Here is a 16,236-nt window from a genome sequence, read left to right as displayed (position 1 = left end):
GAATGCTCTCGGGGCAAAGCTCAAGAGTAAATCACCTGATATGGGGAGACGTCCAACAGGTAGAACCCAGCCTAGAGATTTGTGATTTGACAGGCTGGCCTACATTATCATCCTACTTATCATCCTACTCAACACCTGTGCAGAGTAAGACACAGACGTGGATAAAAGATAAAGGGAAGATGAGCAACAAAGCTCCCAAACCAGCTAGTGTGCAGTTACAAAATCAGTTTGCTCCACTACTGCAGGACCCTGGATCTCCAACTGAAAACCTGGATAACTTCTCGGACTCACAGAGAAGGGTAAGGCCTGACAGGAAGTCAGAAGCTAGAAAGCTACAAGGAAAGCTACTGACTGGTCCTGAGACTCTGATTGTTGGTGATTCTGCTATTAAAGATGTGGGAAGAATGTAAAGCAGAAACACAAAAGTATTGTGCTTTCCTGATGATAGTCTCCAACATGACCGACAAAATCCTCAGTATTGTTGCAGAAATTCCAACTCTGAAATACCTTGTACTGCACACAGGGGCAAATGATATTGTGAAACGATAATCTGAAGTGCTCAAACGAGATTTAGGTAAACTGCTAAATGCAGTGAGCTCTCTGAATGCTGAAGTCTTCTTCAGTGGGCCTTTACCACCAGTCAGAGGAGGAGGAGAGAGATTCAGCAGATTGTTGGCAGTAAACAGATGGCTTTCAACTGCATGTGATGTGCATTTTATTTTATTCAACTTTTTCTGGGACCGCAGACATTTTTTCAAAGGAGACCGACTTTCCCTAAACAAGTCAGGAGTAAAACTTTTTGCCTCCAACCTATCTTTCTTCCTGCGACACACTGTTCCCACTCCCAAGGACAAGAGACAAGAGGAATCCAAACAAAAGCAGTAAACACCAAAACATGAAGGAGAACCAACTCTCCCCCCGCCTGTATGCTCTAATCATGAGGGATGCCAGAGCAAAAAAGCGGATGCCTCATGTCCTCCACCAGAGGCCACTGTTTGTGAGGATTCACTGACTCCAACCACTAAAACTCCACCTAGGCCACCATCTCCAACTGCCCAAACTCCATCTAGCTCATCATCTTCACTGGGTATCCCATCACCCTCCTCCCCCCTGCTGGAGTTTACTGACCAAATGAACACACTTGTCAGTGCTGGTATCAGGCTTACTCCTTGCCCATCTAGAATCCTGTCCCCCCAAATTCCACCCCGCCCCCTACAACCACCCTGTCCCCCTCCACCACCACAGCGCCTACGGGCACCACCTCCACGCCCTGATCTGAACCTACTCCAGTCCCCTTGTAAGAGCCCAGCACAGCCACCTATTTGTGTTGGTAACTGATGTGTTCTGGGTCCAGCTTTTAAGGCAAATGTTATGCCTGACTTTTCCAAGGAAAAGCCAGGGCCCATTGTGCCGGAAGCTTCATTGATTCATGACCAATTCAAGATTGGTCCATCTCTCCAGAAACATCACATCATCGAATTTAACATGTATTCCATGTCAGCCACAGTATTTTCTAAAACATGGGGATGTTGGACTTTTTAGCACATTTAACTTAGCTCTTTTAAATGTTAGTTCTTTGGCAGGCAAATCATTCTTAATTAATGACTTTATCATCAAGCATAAGCTTGATTTTATGTTTTTAACTGAAACTTGGTTAGGACAAGATAACAGCACAGCAGTTCTCAATGAGTCAGCCCCTCCGAATTTCAGTTTCAAAAGTGAAGTAAGAATGCATAAGAGAGGAGGTGGAGTCTCCATTTTGTTTAATAATAGCATTCAATGCAAGAGAGTCTCTTACAGTCAGTTTGAATCTTTTGAATATGTTGCCATTCAAAGTCTCCCTGTCGATCAGTCTTCGTAACCATCTACAGGCCCCCAAAATACAATGCAAAGTTTTCTGATGAGTTTGCCAATCTACTGTCTGTTGTTTGTATTGATTTTGACTGTGTTGTGTTAGTGGGTGACTTCAACATTCATGTTGATAATCTCAAAGATGGATGTGCTAAAGAACTTTTAAACATTCTGGATCACTTTGGCCTATCTCAGCACGTAACAAATTCAACACATAACAAAGGGCATATATTAGATTTGGTTATCTCCAAAGGGCTTAATATCTCTGAGGTTGTGGTGACGGATGTTACTCTTTCTGATCATTACTGTGTGTCACACATGTTATTCGTAACAAAAGTGGAACAGAGGTAATCAACATCATCAATCAATCATCAGCGTTATATTAATGATAACACCTGTGCAGTCTTCACTCAGTCTTTTACACCATCACCAACACCGCCCTCAGCTTCAACTGATGACCTTGTAAATAGTTTCAGTTCGAAAGTTATGACTATTATTGACTCCATCTCACCAGTTAAGACCAAAGTTTTGTCAGGAAGGAAAAAGGCACCTTGGAGAAACACCACACTGGTCAAAGTCCAGAAAAGAGTCTGCAGACAGGCAGAGTGTAGGTGGCGAAAAACCAAACTCCAGGTTCATTATGAAATTTACAAAAATAGTCTCCACACCTATAACCATGAACTAAAGAAGGCAAGGCAAGCATTTTTCTCAGAGATTATCAACAGAAACTGTAATAATGCCCGCACTTTGTTTTCTGTTGTGGGAAAACAGGAAAAAACACCTCAGCACATAAGCAACATAATAAGACATTACAACAAAACTCAAAGACTTGCACATGTGGGAGCGGGTAAGGGTGTTGGGTGGGACAATAGGAAAATTTATTGAAAGGGTTGTTTTTCAACAAACGCATGCTTTCATGATGCAGAACAATCTTTTTAATGCATTTCAGTCTGGATTTCGTCCACACCACAGCACTGAGACCGTGCTTATCAAAGTTTTAAATGACATACATCTGAAAAACGATGCTTCCAAAACCTCAGTCTTAGTATTATTAGATCTCAGTGCTGCCTTTGATACGGTTGATCATGACATACTTCTTGACAGACTGGAAAAGTGGGTGGGACTTACTGGCACTGTACTACACTGGTTCAAATCCTATTTACAGGATAGAGACTACTTTGTGTCAATTGGTGAGCATGTGTATGAATGAAAAAAAAATATGTGGGGTGCCACAAGGGTCCATTCTCGGACCACTTCTTTACAACATCTACATGTTGCCCCAGCTCAGATTATGGAGCATCATAATATTTCTTATCATGCTTGTGCAGATGATACACAACTTTATATTTCTGTGTCATCACATGACTACAGTCCCTTACTTTTACTGAGTGAGTGTATTCATCAAATCAATGAGTGGATGTGCCAGAATTTTCTTCAGCTTAATGCAGATAAGACAGAAGTGTTTTTGGCCCAAAAAATGAAAGGTTAAAGATCAGTGCTCAACTTAACTCCATGTCACTGACAACAACAGATAAAGCCAGAAATCTTGGTGTAATTATTGATTCTGACCTGAATTTTAACAACCATTTAAAGCTGATTACCAAATCAGCCTACTACCACCTGAAAAATATAACCAGAATCAAGGGATGTCTGTCCAAAGAAGACATGGAAAAACTTGTTCATGCATTAATTTTCAGTAGTACTAGTAGTTTTTTTTTTTTTTTTTTTCCGTTTCTCAACATGGAGCTAACATGAAGAAGTTTGAGACATAAGACTAACCTTCTAAGAACTTCCTGAGAATGTAGCCTCATGTTAGTTCTGTGTCGAAAAAACTCTCCTTTTAACATCTGTAGAACATTAAAGGCAAAAGTTCAAGTAACCTTCCTAGAACATTCAGAGGTGAATATTTTCCCTTTATGGCAAGTCCTCTCCTGAAAAATATGCTTGACTAATTTGAAATTAAGAAATACAACATTCCTAGATTGCTGTACTGTATATGAGGTGGCCCAAACTTGTAAATATCCACACTACACACTAAACCATGTATTGTTGGCAGTTATTAGTATCATTAGGTTGTGAAAAATTACCTTTGCACATGTTTCAATATATACAATTAAAAAAAAAAACATGAAACTATCCGTAAACACATTTGGATAACAGAAAAACAAGTAGTAAGTAAAAGAGGTTACCAGCAGGAAATGTTTGGGGAACATTACAGCTGAACCTATGAACCTAACCCCTGATAACTCAGAGTTGAGACCAGGAGGCATAGCTGCAGTCCTACGTGCTTCTCTGCGCCTCCATTAGAGCAGTTACCCACCCATCACTCCATAGAGACTGTGTCTGCCCCCCGACCACATAAACTAAGTAAACCAAAAGTACAGAGAAGAGGAGTTAAACATAAAAATCTAATTAAAATTAAAACAACCACTGCAATAGTACAACAAGATAGGAGAATTAAATGTGGACTCCTTAACATCAGATCTCTGTCCTCTAAAGCTGTTTTAGTAAATGAGTTAATATCAGACCATAATATTGATTTATTTTGTCTGACTGAAACCTGGATGTGTCTTGAAGAGCATGTGAGCCTAAATGAAGCTACTTCTCCGAGCCATATTAATACTCACATTCCTCGAGGCAGCGGCAGAGAGGTGGAGTTGCAGCCATTTTTGACTAAAGTCTTTTAATCAACCCTAAACCTAAATTCGACTATAACTCATTTGAAAGCCTTGTTCTCACTCTTTCTCATGAAAAATGGAAAACCGTGCAGCCAGTTTTATTTGTTATGGTATACCGCTCTCCTGGTCCCTACTCTGAATTTATAGCTGAGTTCTCGGAGTTTCTATCAGGTTTAGTCCTTAAAGCAGATAAAGTAATTATTGTCGGTGACTTTAATGTTCGTGTCGACGTTGATAATGACAGCCTTAGCACTGCGTTTATCTCAGTATTAGACTCAGTTGGCGTCCATCAGAATGTACATGAACCAACTCACTGTTTTAACCACACCCTCGACCTTGTTCTGACATATGGCATTGAAATTGAAGACTTAAAAGTCTCCTCACAGAATCCTCTTTTGTCAGACCATCATTTAATAACTTTTGAATTCATATTACCTACCATCCAGTAGGCAAAAATTCTTATACCAGACTCCTGTCTGATAGTGCTGTAGTTAAATTTAAAGATATGATCCCATCAGTATTTATTTTTTGTCTTGACTCGAAAGAGAGGAAACATGAGAGGAAACTGTTCTGATTCTGATATGATTAATTGACCTGTGGCAACAGTACCCCTGCCTATTTGAGGCTTCCCTGGGGGGGACCGAGTCAAAAAAGACAAATGTTGGTAAGAAATAGTGGAAGCCCTTCATCAGCTAGGCGAGTAGCTGGCTATGTGGTTATAACATTATGCCCGGTCCGAACTGCGGTAATATGCTTCTCACTACTAATTCCAGATCCAACGTTAATGTAGCCTAACTACAGCCAACGCAGCCAAGCCTGCACCCTAACGAATAAATAATAATAATAAATAATAAAATGATTATATGTGAAACTTGTAACCTGTCATAATTGAGATGCTGCCCAGTAGGTTTGCCTCTTGCATTTGCTTTTAATCTTATAGCGCACAGCAGTTTTTTCTTACTTTTCTTTCTTTTTGGTGCACAAGACTGCAGTATCACACACAATGCTTCTGTCAGTTTGACAGCTGCTTCACCCACATCCCCCCGGTGACATCTGAACTCGGGCATGATCGCGAAATAAGATGTGCTGTGATCAATCAAGGTCAGACATGTAGTCTGGCCAGTCACCCAGCCAAGCCACAGCATGAGTTCCTGGTAGTGTGATCGTTAAATCTGACACGGTGACCATTGTTTAAGACAAAAAAATTGTGTGGTCTGAACCAATTCAAACAGAAACCTGTAAAGAATATTTCAGGAATGTTATTGGAATGCCGGTGCTAGCTAGGCTGATGATTGCTGAAACTTTGTAAGTTACCTAATTTGGGCTGTTTTTGTAGAGACGGTGAGGGCAATGACTCATGTGATCAACCAGGGAATGGCCATGTATTGGGGAACGTCACGATGGACCTCCATGGAGATCATGGTGAGTTTGACCAACCACTTCAGTGGGTGTTAGGCCCAAATGATATTTAGTCTAAATAGGTCCAGTGATGTCAGTGGTGGGGTGTTTGGGTCCAGCAAATAGGGATGAATTTTCTTTTTTTGAAAATTAATTCATGCACATTGGGTTTTGGTAGGTTTTCCATGGGTCCATATTTTCATTGGGTCAAAAACTTTTTACACACGAAGACTTTTATGGTGCACAACTGTTCAGTAGTTGTTCCCTGTATTTGCTGAAGGAGGCATATTCCGTGGCACGACAGTTCAACCAAATCCCACCCATCTGTGAACAGGCAGAGTACCACATGTTCCAAAGGGAGAAGGTTGAAGTGCAACTCCCTGATCTTTTCCACAAGATAGGTAAGCTGCTGCCATAGTTTATGAGACAACTGTTCCCAATAATTATGATAATGAAGAACTCACTCATCATTAACATTATGTGTTGAGTATTTTGTTGTAAGATATGTGACCAGCCAAGAGAAAACCAGCAACAAGTCTCCCAAGGGCATTTTGAGTTATTTGCAGATTCTGAAAGTGTTTCTAAGCTTTCCAATGATGTCTAACACATGGAAATCTGAAAATATTTGAAGAAGATGTGGCCATTTGAATGTAGACACTTCTCAAGCTAGTTAACTGAGAAATCCAGCCTGAAAGACTCTCACCTACCAGGGGAGCCAGGTAACACAGTGCTGCTCATTGCATCTCATTAAGTCCAACCCCCTCCTGGTCTAGCTATCAGTGACATCTGGTATCTATTGTAGTAGTTTGAACAATGGTTATCAAATGGAAATGGAAATTCTTTTGTTACAAAAAGCCCCTGAATAAAAATGAAAAACAAGAAAGGTAATATACTTAAGAGTTGAAGGAGCAAATGTTGATACTTCTTTCTAATATTAAATAAAATAAAATAAAATAAATTCTGTCACTATGTGGTGCAGTGGAATGGATCAGTCTGTTGCTGAATGAGCTGAATGAGTCAAGTCAAGTCAACTTTATTGTCAATTCTGCTATATGTACAGGACATTAACAGAGGCCGGCACTTGTTGATCATAAACTCCACGAGGGGTGAACAGTGTCTACAAATCACCACAGCGTCTTGACACCAAGCATCCCTGATATAAACACAGACCCTGGCTCAGCAACATTTGTCCTAATGAGAATCCTGTGGCCTCCCCCGCTGCTGCACAATATTCTGAATGTCAATGTCCATTTTTGTGCTTCCAATTTGCATGAGCTGGAATAGAGTTTCATCTTTCAGCCTGTTTCTCTCTTTTGATTCAGTGTGCTTCATAGTTGAAAAGCTGCTCTCACAGATGTAAGTGCTCCCAAACATGCTGGCCATGGAAAGTGAAAAATCCCTAAGCAATGGGAAACGGGACTCTGGTAGCAGTCTCCAGAAATCCCCTTCTCATTTCTCTGTGACTGAAAGAAGGGGGCTGACTGTATTTCACACAGTTCCAGCTGCAACTCCGCGGGTTGCTCACTGACATCGGCAGAGAGGGGGTCCGTGAATAGCACAACTCGTGGCTGCATGGCGTGGAAGTCTTGGAAGCGCCGGAACAGTGCAAGTTTTCACCGAAAGGTGCTCATTTGTGCGTACAGGTCCGACACAGTTGGCATCTCCCCTGCAGCTGTATGTTAACATTATTTAAATATGAAGTGATGTCAGAAAGAAAGGCCATGTTGCTCGAATGAATAGATTAGCTACCTTCTGTGTTCAATGAAGAAGAGAGCAGCTACTTGCTTAGCTAAAGGCCTCTTGCGCCTCTAGCATTTGGAGGCAAAATTACACCTGTGGTCGAGACAGTCTGCTGCTTCAAAAGGCAGTGAAGCCTACGATTAAACATTAGACATTAATGTAATTTGCGGGCCGCACCAAGTGATGCTGCCCGTGGGCCGCATGCACCGCATGGGCTGCCAGTTGCCTATCCCTGGCGTATATAGTCCAGTTTGTTGTCCAAGCAGCGTACATTGGCGAGTACGATAGATTGTGTAGCCAGCTTGTGTGGATTTGCCGCTAGTTTAGCCCAGATACCCCCGCACTTTCCCGGGTCTGCCTCCTCTCGCACCGCCTGCGGCACTTCCTCTGCAGGTGCGCTGCAGTAGTGGGGGTCAGTGTCGAAATGGGCTGCCGGCATGTGCCAGGTTTAATTTGCAGATTGCTGTGTTGACGAGTCTCACGGCTGTCGACATAACCAGAAGCTGCATGTGGTTCCCTTTAAACGTGCCGCTGATTGGCTGAAAAAAGAAAAGAAGCACGTGAATAGCCAAAGAAAGCCAGTATGCCAATTTACTGTTGAATCGGCACACACCCAACTAGGACCTACAGTTTCCTCTGAAACAACCCAAATTCAAATACAAACTTTATGGTTTTAAGGCCCCCAATACTGTTACTGCTTCTTCATGATTTCAACTTACATATTCTGCAAAAAACAAAAATCACAATTTTTAAAAAAAAAATCAATTTTTCTTTTTTTTACACAACTTGCGTTGGGTCGATTTGTTGCTGGTTTTCTCATGACAGGTCACATATTTAACCAGCCATGTTAATGGCCATTCTTTTTAGGGAAATTGTTTACAGTGGGTGGGCTGCCTTTGAATATTCATTTTGTTTAAGCCACGGGAGTCTTTGTAAAGTTAGATTTTAACTGTATTAGTTTGAATCCTGATGCTAATCCTAGCTTACTAGTTCCTCATATTGTAAAGCTGTTAACAAGTCATTGAACATTAGAAATTTGCTGTGTGACTTGGTCCATTACAAAGCCTATTTTGGCCATGCAGGCATTGGAGCTATGACATGGTCTCCACTGGCCTGTGGGATCATCTCAGGAAAGTATAACAGTGAGATCCCCCCTTATTCACGAGCCTCGCTTAAGGTAACACTCATACATTTCCCACTTCTCACTGTGTCATTTTATTGTGTCACATCCCTCTGACAATTCATCATGTCACTTACTCACTGATTAATCCTCATCTTCACCAACGTCCTTTGTTTTACCTGCTTCCCGCATATCAATAATCCTAGCTGCCGCTGGGTTAAGAGATTGCATTTCAGCCAATGTGATTAGTCAATACTGCAGACTACAAAAAGAACCAGAATAGTTGGGGTTGGCCACGCTTTGGTTTTGTTCGTTTAGGTTTTTCAGGTTCTTGAGGTTATTGTGTTGAGGCTCACAATCTAAATCACAATCTAACAGATTATTTCAAAGGAGAAAATTAGTTTGAACCAATTTTCAGTTTAAAATTTTTGCTACCGCCCTGATGAAGGCAAGACCCTCCAGTCTCCAAAAGCAGTCACTTTCATGGTGCAAGGACCATTCACTGATGTTTACAGGTAACAGCATCCTCTTGTGAGCATGACAGCTTCATCTAAGAAAGACACATGTATGTTGTTGCTGTACAAGTCATCCTTTGTGGTATTCAGGGTTGGGTCCTCCCAGAGTCTTTGTCTTGCCTTTAGCCCTGATCTCTGTGTTGTGCTGTCTGCAACAGGGTTATCAGTGGATGAAGGACAAGATCCTGAGTGAGGAGGGGCACCGTCAGCAGGCAAAGCTAAAAGAGCTGCAGGCAGTTGCTGAGAGACTGGGCTGCACTCTTCCTCAACTGGCTATTGGTAAAACAAAACTGTAATTTGTTGTCCATCATATGCTACTATTTACTTCATGTTTTTTTCTACTGGAATACCAAATGTTTCTCTCTGTCATGATCCATCCATCCATCCATCCATCCATCCATCCATCCATTGTCTTCCGCTTATCCGGGGCCGGGTTGCGGGGGGAGCGGTCTGAGCAGGGACGCCCAGACTTCCCTCTCCCTGGACACTTCCTCCAGCTCTTCCGGGGGGATCCTGAGGCACTCCCAGGCCAGCCGAGCGACGTAGTCACCCCAGCGTGTCCTGGGTCTTCCCCGGGGCCTCCTCCCGGTGGGACATGCCTGGAACACCTCCCTAGGGAGGCGTCCAGGGGGCATCCGATAGAGATGCCCGAGCCACCTCAGCTGACTCCTCTTGATGCGGAGGAGCAGCGACTCTACTCTGAGCTCCTCCCGGGTGACAGAGTTCCTCACCCTATCTCTAAGGGAGCGCCCCGCCACCCTGCGGAGGAAACTCATTTCAGCCGCTTGTATCCGGGACCTCGTTCTTTTGGTCATGACCCAAAGTTCATGACCATAGGTGCGGGTCGGAACGTAGATTGACCGGTAAATCGAGAGCTTCACCTTCCGGCTCAGCTCCTTCTTCACCACGACAGACCGGTGCAGCGGCTGCAGTAATGCGGTCGCCTGTCAATCTCACGTTCCATCCTTCCCTCACTCGTGAACAGGATCCCAAGATACTTAAACTCCTCCACTTGAGGCAGGAACTCTCCCCCAACCTGAAGGGAGCAAGCCACCTTTTTCCGGTCGAGAACCATGGCCTCGGACTTGGAGGTGCTGACTCTCATCCCAGCTGCTTCACACTCGGCTGCGAACCGCCCCAGCGCATGCTGAAGGTCCTGGCTCAAGGTAGCCAACAAGACAACATCATCCGCGAAAAGCAGAGACGAAATCTGGTGGCCCCTGAACCGAACCTCCTCCGGCCCCTGGCTGCGCCTAGAAATTCTGTCCATAAAAATAATGAACAGAACCGATGACAAAGGGCAGCCCTGCCGGAGTCCAACATGCACCGGGAACAGGTCCGACTTACTGCCGGCAATGCGGACCAAGCTCCTGCTCCAGTTGTACAGGGACTGTACAGCCCTCAACAGAGGGCCTCCAACCCCATACTCCCGGAGCACCTCCCACAGAAGGACGCGAGGGACACGGTCGAATACCTTTTCCAAGTCCACGAAGCACATGTGGACTGGTTGGGCAAACTCCCATGAACCCTCAAGCACCCTGTGGAGGGTATAGAGCTGGTCCAGTGTTCCACGGCCAGGACGAAAACCGCATTGTTCCTCTTGAATCCGGGGTTCGACTATTGGCCGGATTCTCCTCTCCAGTACCCTGGAATAGACTTTCCCAGGGAAGCTGTGTGATCCCCCGATAGTTGGAACACACCCTCCGGTCCCCCCTTTTTAAAAAGAGGGACCACCATGCTGCAGAGGCGTGTCAACCAAGACAGTCCTACAACATCCAGAGCGGTAGTCCTCCTCCATGGCCTCCCCGAACTCCTCCCAGACCCGAGTTTTTGCTTCTACAACCGCCCGAGCTGCCGCACGCTTGGCCTGCCGGTACCCATCAGCTGCCTCAGGAGTCCTATGAGCCAACCAGGCCCAATAGGACTCCTTCTTCAGCTTGACGGCATCCCTTACTTCCGGTGTCCACCACCGGGTTCGGGGGTTGCCGCCACGACAGGCACCGCCGACTTTACGGCCACAGCTACGGACGGCTGCATCAACAATGGAAGTGGAGAACATGGTCCATTTGGACTCAATGTCTCCAACCTCCCTCGGGATCTGGTTGAAGCTCTCCCGGAGGTGGGAGTTGAAAACTTCCCTGACAGCAGGTTCCGCCAGACGTTCCCAACAGACCCTCACGGTACGTTTGGGTCTGCCAAGTCTGTCCCGCTTCTTCCCCTGCCAGCGAATCCAACTCGCCACCAGGTGGTGATCAGTTGACAGCTCAGCCCCTCTCTTTACCCGAGTGTGTCCAAGACATACCGCCGAAGGTCAGATGATATGACTACAAAGTCGATCATTGACCTCCGGCCTAGGGTGTCCTGGTGCCACGTGCACTGATGGACACCCTTATGCTTGAACATGGTGTTCGTTATGGACAAACTGTGACTAGCACAGAAATCCAATAACAGAACACCACTCGGGTTCAGATCGGGGAGGCCGTTCCTCCCAATCACACCCCTCCAGGTGTCACTGTCGCTGGCCACGTGAGCATTGAAGTCCCCCAGCAGAACAATGGAGTCCCCGGTTGGAGCACTTTCCAGTACCCCTTCCAGGGACTCCAAGAAGGCCGGGTACTCTACGCTACTGTTCGGCCCATAGGCCGAAACAACAGTGAGAGACCTATCCCCACCCTGAAGGCGCAGGGAAGCGACCCTCTCGCTCAGCGGGGAGAACTCCAACACATGGCGGCTGAGCTGGGGGGCTATAAGCAAGCCCACACCAGCTCGCCGCCTCTCACCGCGGGCAACTCCAGAGTAGAAGAGAGTCCAGCCTCTCTCAAGGAGTTGGGTTCCAGAGCCCAGACTGTGCGTGGAGGTGAGCCCGACTATCTCTAGCCGGTACCGCTCAACCTCCCGCACTAGCTCAGGCTCTTTCCCCCACAGTGAGGTGACATTCCATGTCCCCATAGCCAGAGTCGTTGTCCAGGGTTTGGGTCGTCGGGGCCCCCGCCCACGACTGCTACCCATATTACATAGCACCGGCCCCTTCTGATCCTTCCTGCGGGTCGTGGGCCTACGGGAAGGCGGGCCCACGTCGCTCCTTCGGGCTGTGCCCGGCCAGGTCCCGTGGGCAAAGACCCGGCCACCAGGCGCTCGCCTGCGAGCCCCAACCCCAGGCCAGGTCTTTCATAAGGGGCTTTTTGAACTGCTCTTAGTCTGACCCGTCACCTAGAACCTGTTTGCCTTGGGAGACCCTACCAGGGGCATTAAGCCCCGGACAACATAGCCTCTAGGATCATTCGGGTACTCAAACTCCTCCACCACGATAAGGTGGCAGTTCAAGGAGGAGCTCTGTCATGATAGTTTTAATAAACTTAGTTCTCACTTCATTACGTAATACAACTATCCATGATTAAATTTGTGCTCATTTTCCATGAATTAATTTTATTTCCCATGTATTGGGGTAACCTGTAATGAGAGAACTTTTATCGACAACCTCCACTATCATACTCTTAAATAAAGTAAAGTACACAATCTTGTCAAGCACACATACAGCCTGTTGTTAGCCTCCACACAACAATGGCTGCTGAATGACTGCTCTCACCTTTTCTTCTTGTGCTTCACATTCCCACAGCATGGTGCCTGAGGAACGAAGGAGTGAATTCTGTCCTGCTGGGAGCTTCCAAAACTGACCAGCTGATGGAGAATATCAGAGCAATACAGGTCAAAAAACATGCATGCCGCAGATAGAACCACTTTGTTGATAGTTCGATGACCACCACAGCCAACAGTTAATGGTGACACAATGGTGAAACAGTCTCAGATCAGTGTTTGTATTTTCTTCTGTATTTTCTGCTGTTGAATTTACTAGATACCAACCAAAGAAATACATGATCCACTGTTGCCTTTTAGTTCTGGTCTGTTTTCAATTTTTAAAAGTTTTTGTTTTGTTTTGTTTTGTTTTGTTTTGTTTTGTTTTGTTTTACAGACAAATCAAAGTCATATGGGCCAACTGTATTAGACCACCCAATTCTATCATCTTTGTTACTAAGATGTATCCAACCCCAATGCAGTGCACTGATGCAGTACAGCAGTGGGGACTCTTTGGTTATTGGAACTTGGTTTCAACCATATCCATAAAACTGTTACAGTTCATGTGGCAAAAAGCACAGCCAGGACCCAGGTTGCAGAGACTGAGTAACAAGGTTTATTTTCCAAAGCAAAGTGCAAACTTAAGAGTAAGGAAAATCACCACAATGTGGGAAGAAGACAATGTAGGCTACAAAAAGACTAACTAAAAATGCAATACTGCAAGCCTAAGGAGTAACTATAGGTATGGTACAATAAACAATAACTAATAAACTCGAGAATCACTGGAGCTGGAAGCGAGGAAGGGGGCAAGGCAAACAGCATGGCGAGACACAGACCAAGGAAAACCTTCCGGCACTGAGCAGGTGGAAGAACTGGCTGAAGTAGCCAGCGGCTGATGAGCTGATGCCGCTCAGGTGTATCTCCAAAGTGGCCATGAGATCGACCCCGCCTCCCTCCACGCTCCAGGGCTGCAGAGGAGGAGAGCGAGAGGAGAAGGGAGAAACAGAGGGAGGAGGGAAAATCCAGGCAGGGCAAGAGACAAAACAGTGCACAAAATTGAGACCACAACAAAAACTCACCAATGCTCTCTTCTAAAGTCATTTTCCCAACTCCTCTCTGCCCTGCTGTTACAGAGATGCATGAGCTAACCTCAGCCCCTCATTCGTCAGGCACTCACCTCTTGTGTTGAACTGTGATGTTTAACCAACAAAGGTCTGGGGTTTGTGGAAAATTTTGTTCATTAAAAGGATATATAGCATGAGACACATAACATAGGCCTACTGTTGAGATAGGCTGATTTTATTTTTATTTTTTTTAAATTAGTGTATTTATAATTGTCAGTGGGATTTTTAGTGAAGTTTCTTCTTCTGGCATGTTGGTATGACTGTTTTTGTTTGTTTGTTTGTTTGTTTGTTTGTTTTTGTTTTTCCATTTTTATCCAAGTTGTGTTTTTCTCCTCCATTTGAGGATGGAGAGAAGTGTGTCAATCCCTATAGACTATATTAAAATAGCCAACTTTACAGCAGAAATCAAGATGTTTACAGCCTGGTACAAAAAGCAATTTTGTTCTCAATTGCAAAGTTCTCCATTGATGACAACTGTATGGGTGTAAATTTAAATTTAACTCACTCATTTAATTGATATTAGGACTTAAGTTACTCTCAGTAACAGCTTGCCCCTAAGTTTCAGTAACCAGGCTTCATTTAGCCAATGTCAGCTCCAACTGGGCTCCACCTCTTTGCCTATTTTTGGTTTAGCTGAGAGTTAGGCAGTGTTAGGCACTGTCAAACACCTTTGGATGATGCCTCTGACTCAATGGTCACACATTTACTTGTCCAGAAATTCTGTCACTTTCTTTGAAACTCATCACTGCATGTCTCTACAGCTTCTGTCTGTCTTTCATTTTCTTAAAATGTGTCCATTTATAAAAGGTCTGTCCACAGTTTTAAAGTTGTTTTGCACTTGTGTAAGGTTCATTCCTGGGCAGGGTTCATAAGTTTTGTCAAATGATGTTAGCCCCTAAGATCCCATGGAATTCACACTGAAATCCATGATCAGCAGATGGATTGTCTAAATACCTCTTGGACCAGTTGTTTGGGCTACAGCAGAGTTGAGGTGACAGCTTTTTTTGACACTCAGAAGTACAGGCCTGTCTCTAATATAAGGCTGTCTCAAGTAAAAGCCTGTTTTTCACTGCAATTCAAATTAATAGCTTGAGAAATTACAGTAATCCATTCTCTCCTCTCATTCCACAGGTTCTTCCAAAGTTATCAATGTCCATTCTATCTGAGGTGGATAACCTCTTGGGAAACAAGCCCTATAGTAAAAAGGACTTCAGATCCTAGAAGAATCAGTGATGTACTGCTTCTCTGTCCTCTGTTTTTGAAAAAGATGCCTATGAATGAGATAGCAACACACATGCACAGTGTATTTTATATTAGAGTGTAGTAAACTGTGCTTAATCAGGAATCTGTTTCCAAAAGACAGCAAGCCAAAAATACGTGCTCATTTATCTTCCACCAAATTAATGCACTGTCATTCTAGGGCCAAGTCTAGGGCTCATTTCAACTTTCCAAATTAAGACATGAAAAATAGAACAATGAATTCAATTTCTTAACCTTTGTTGTCAGATCAATATTAAGATTTTTGAATAATTTTTCTTATTTTGGGCAATGTAGGATAGAAAAACAGAAAATTGAAAAATTGAAAATCAGAGGGGTTTATATAGGTTTATATACCGCATATATAATGATTTTCCCGTATCACACAGGAGGGAAAGCTAAACCAGCTAACCTATGCATGTAAAATTAGCCTTGTTATGTGGTGTGTCCATGCTTCATTAACACTTGCAGATGCAGTCACTGCACAGATGGAAATTTAAAAAAAAATGTGGTTGTAGAAGCTATCATTGTAAAATTGATTAGCTGAGAAGCTCCCTCCCCACCCCAGGTAAATGCATACAGGAGGAATTGGTGCTATACATGTCAAACGTTTTTCTGTGAATATGCTTTAGTGGCTGGTGATGAATGATTTGAGCTGTTAAATTCAAATCCCTCTTTTCCCTCATGTAGTGATGTGGCTGTAGTCATCCTGCTCCCTGGCTGTGCAGCTCTCCCTGCAGATCCTCTTATCTCAATCCAGGACATTCCTTCAGTACTCTTATGAAACTAACACACAGCATTTCCAATTGTCTTTATAAACATGTTTCAGTCAAAATTGTCTAGAATTTAGCAAGTAACCAAAGTCTTGTAGTTACGCATGGCTGCAAAGGTGGCCCATCCTTTGTTTTTTATACTTCTATTAATGAGGCAATTACTGAAAATGGTTAACACAGACACTTCAGTCCAAATGGTAGATATGT

General features: G+C 44.1%; 1 protein-coding gene across 2 annotated transcripts in view; it reads left to right on the top strand.

Moving 5' to 3' along the window:
* LOC139334832 (voltage-gated potassium channel subunit beta-2-like) overlaps window positions 1–15,627 on the top strand; it is a 175,270-nt gene extending 159,643 nt beyond the window's left edge. Inside the window, exons 9-14 of one of the 2 annotated variants that reach the window (XM_070968028.1) lie at window positions 5,866–5,951; window positions 6,208–6,328; window positions 8,750–8,844; window positions 9,461–9,581; window positions 12,919–13,007; window positions 15,131–15,627. In XM_070968028.1, coding sequence (XP_070824129.1) covers window positions 5,866–5,951; window positions 6,208–6,328; window positions 8,750–8,844; window positions 9,461–9,581; window positions 12,919–13,007; window positions 15,131–15,220 — 602 coding nt within the window. In that variant the 3' untranslated portion in view covers window positions 15,221–15,627. The remainder of the gene's footprint in view (window positions 1–5,865; window positions 5,952–6,207; window positions 6,329–8,749; window positions 8,845–9,460; window positions 9,582–12,918; window positions 13,008–15,130) is intronic. The other variant, XM_070968029.1, reaches the window with a different exon arrangement.
* Window positions 15,628–16,236: the final 609 nt, after the last annotated feature.

The sequence above is a fragment of the Chaetodon trifascialis genome, chromosome 8 (assembly GCF_039877785.1).
Source record: "Chaetodon trifascialis isolate fChaTrf1 chromosome 8, fChaTrf1.hap1, whole genome shotgun sequence".
Taxonomy (NCBI): domain Eukaryota; kingdom Metazoa; phylum Chordata; class Actinopteri; order Chaetodontiformes; family Chaetodontidae; genus Chaetodon; species Chaetodon trifascialis.
This window is presented reverse-complemented; position numbering and strand designations above follow the sequence as displayed.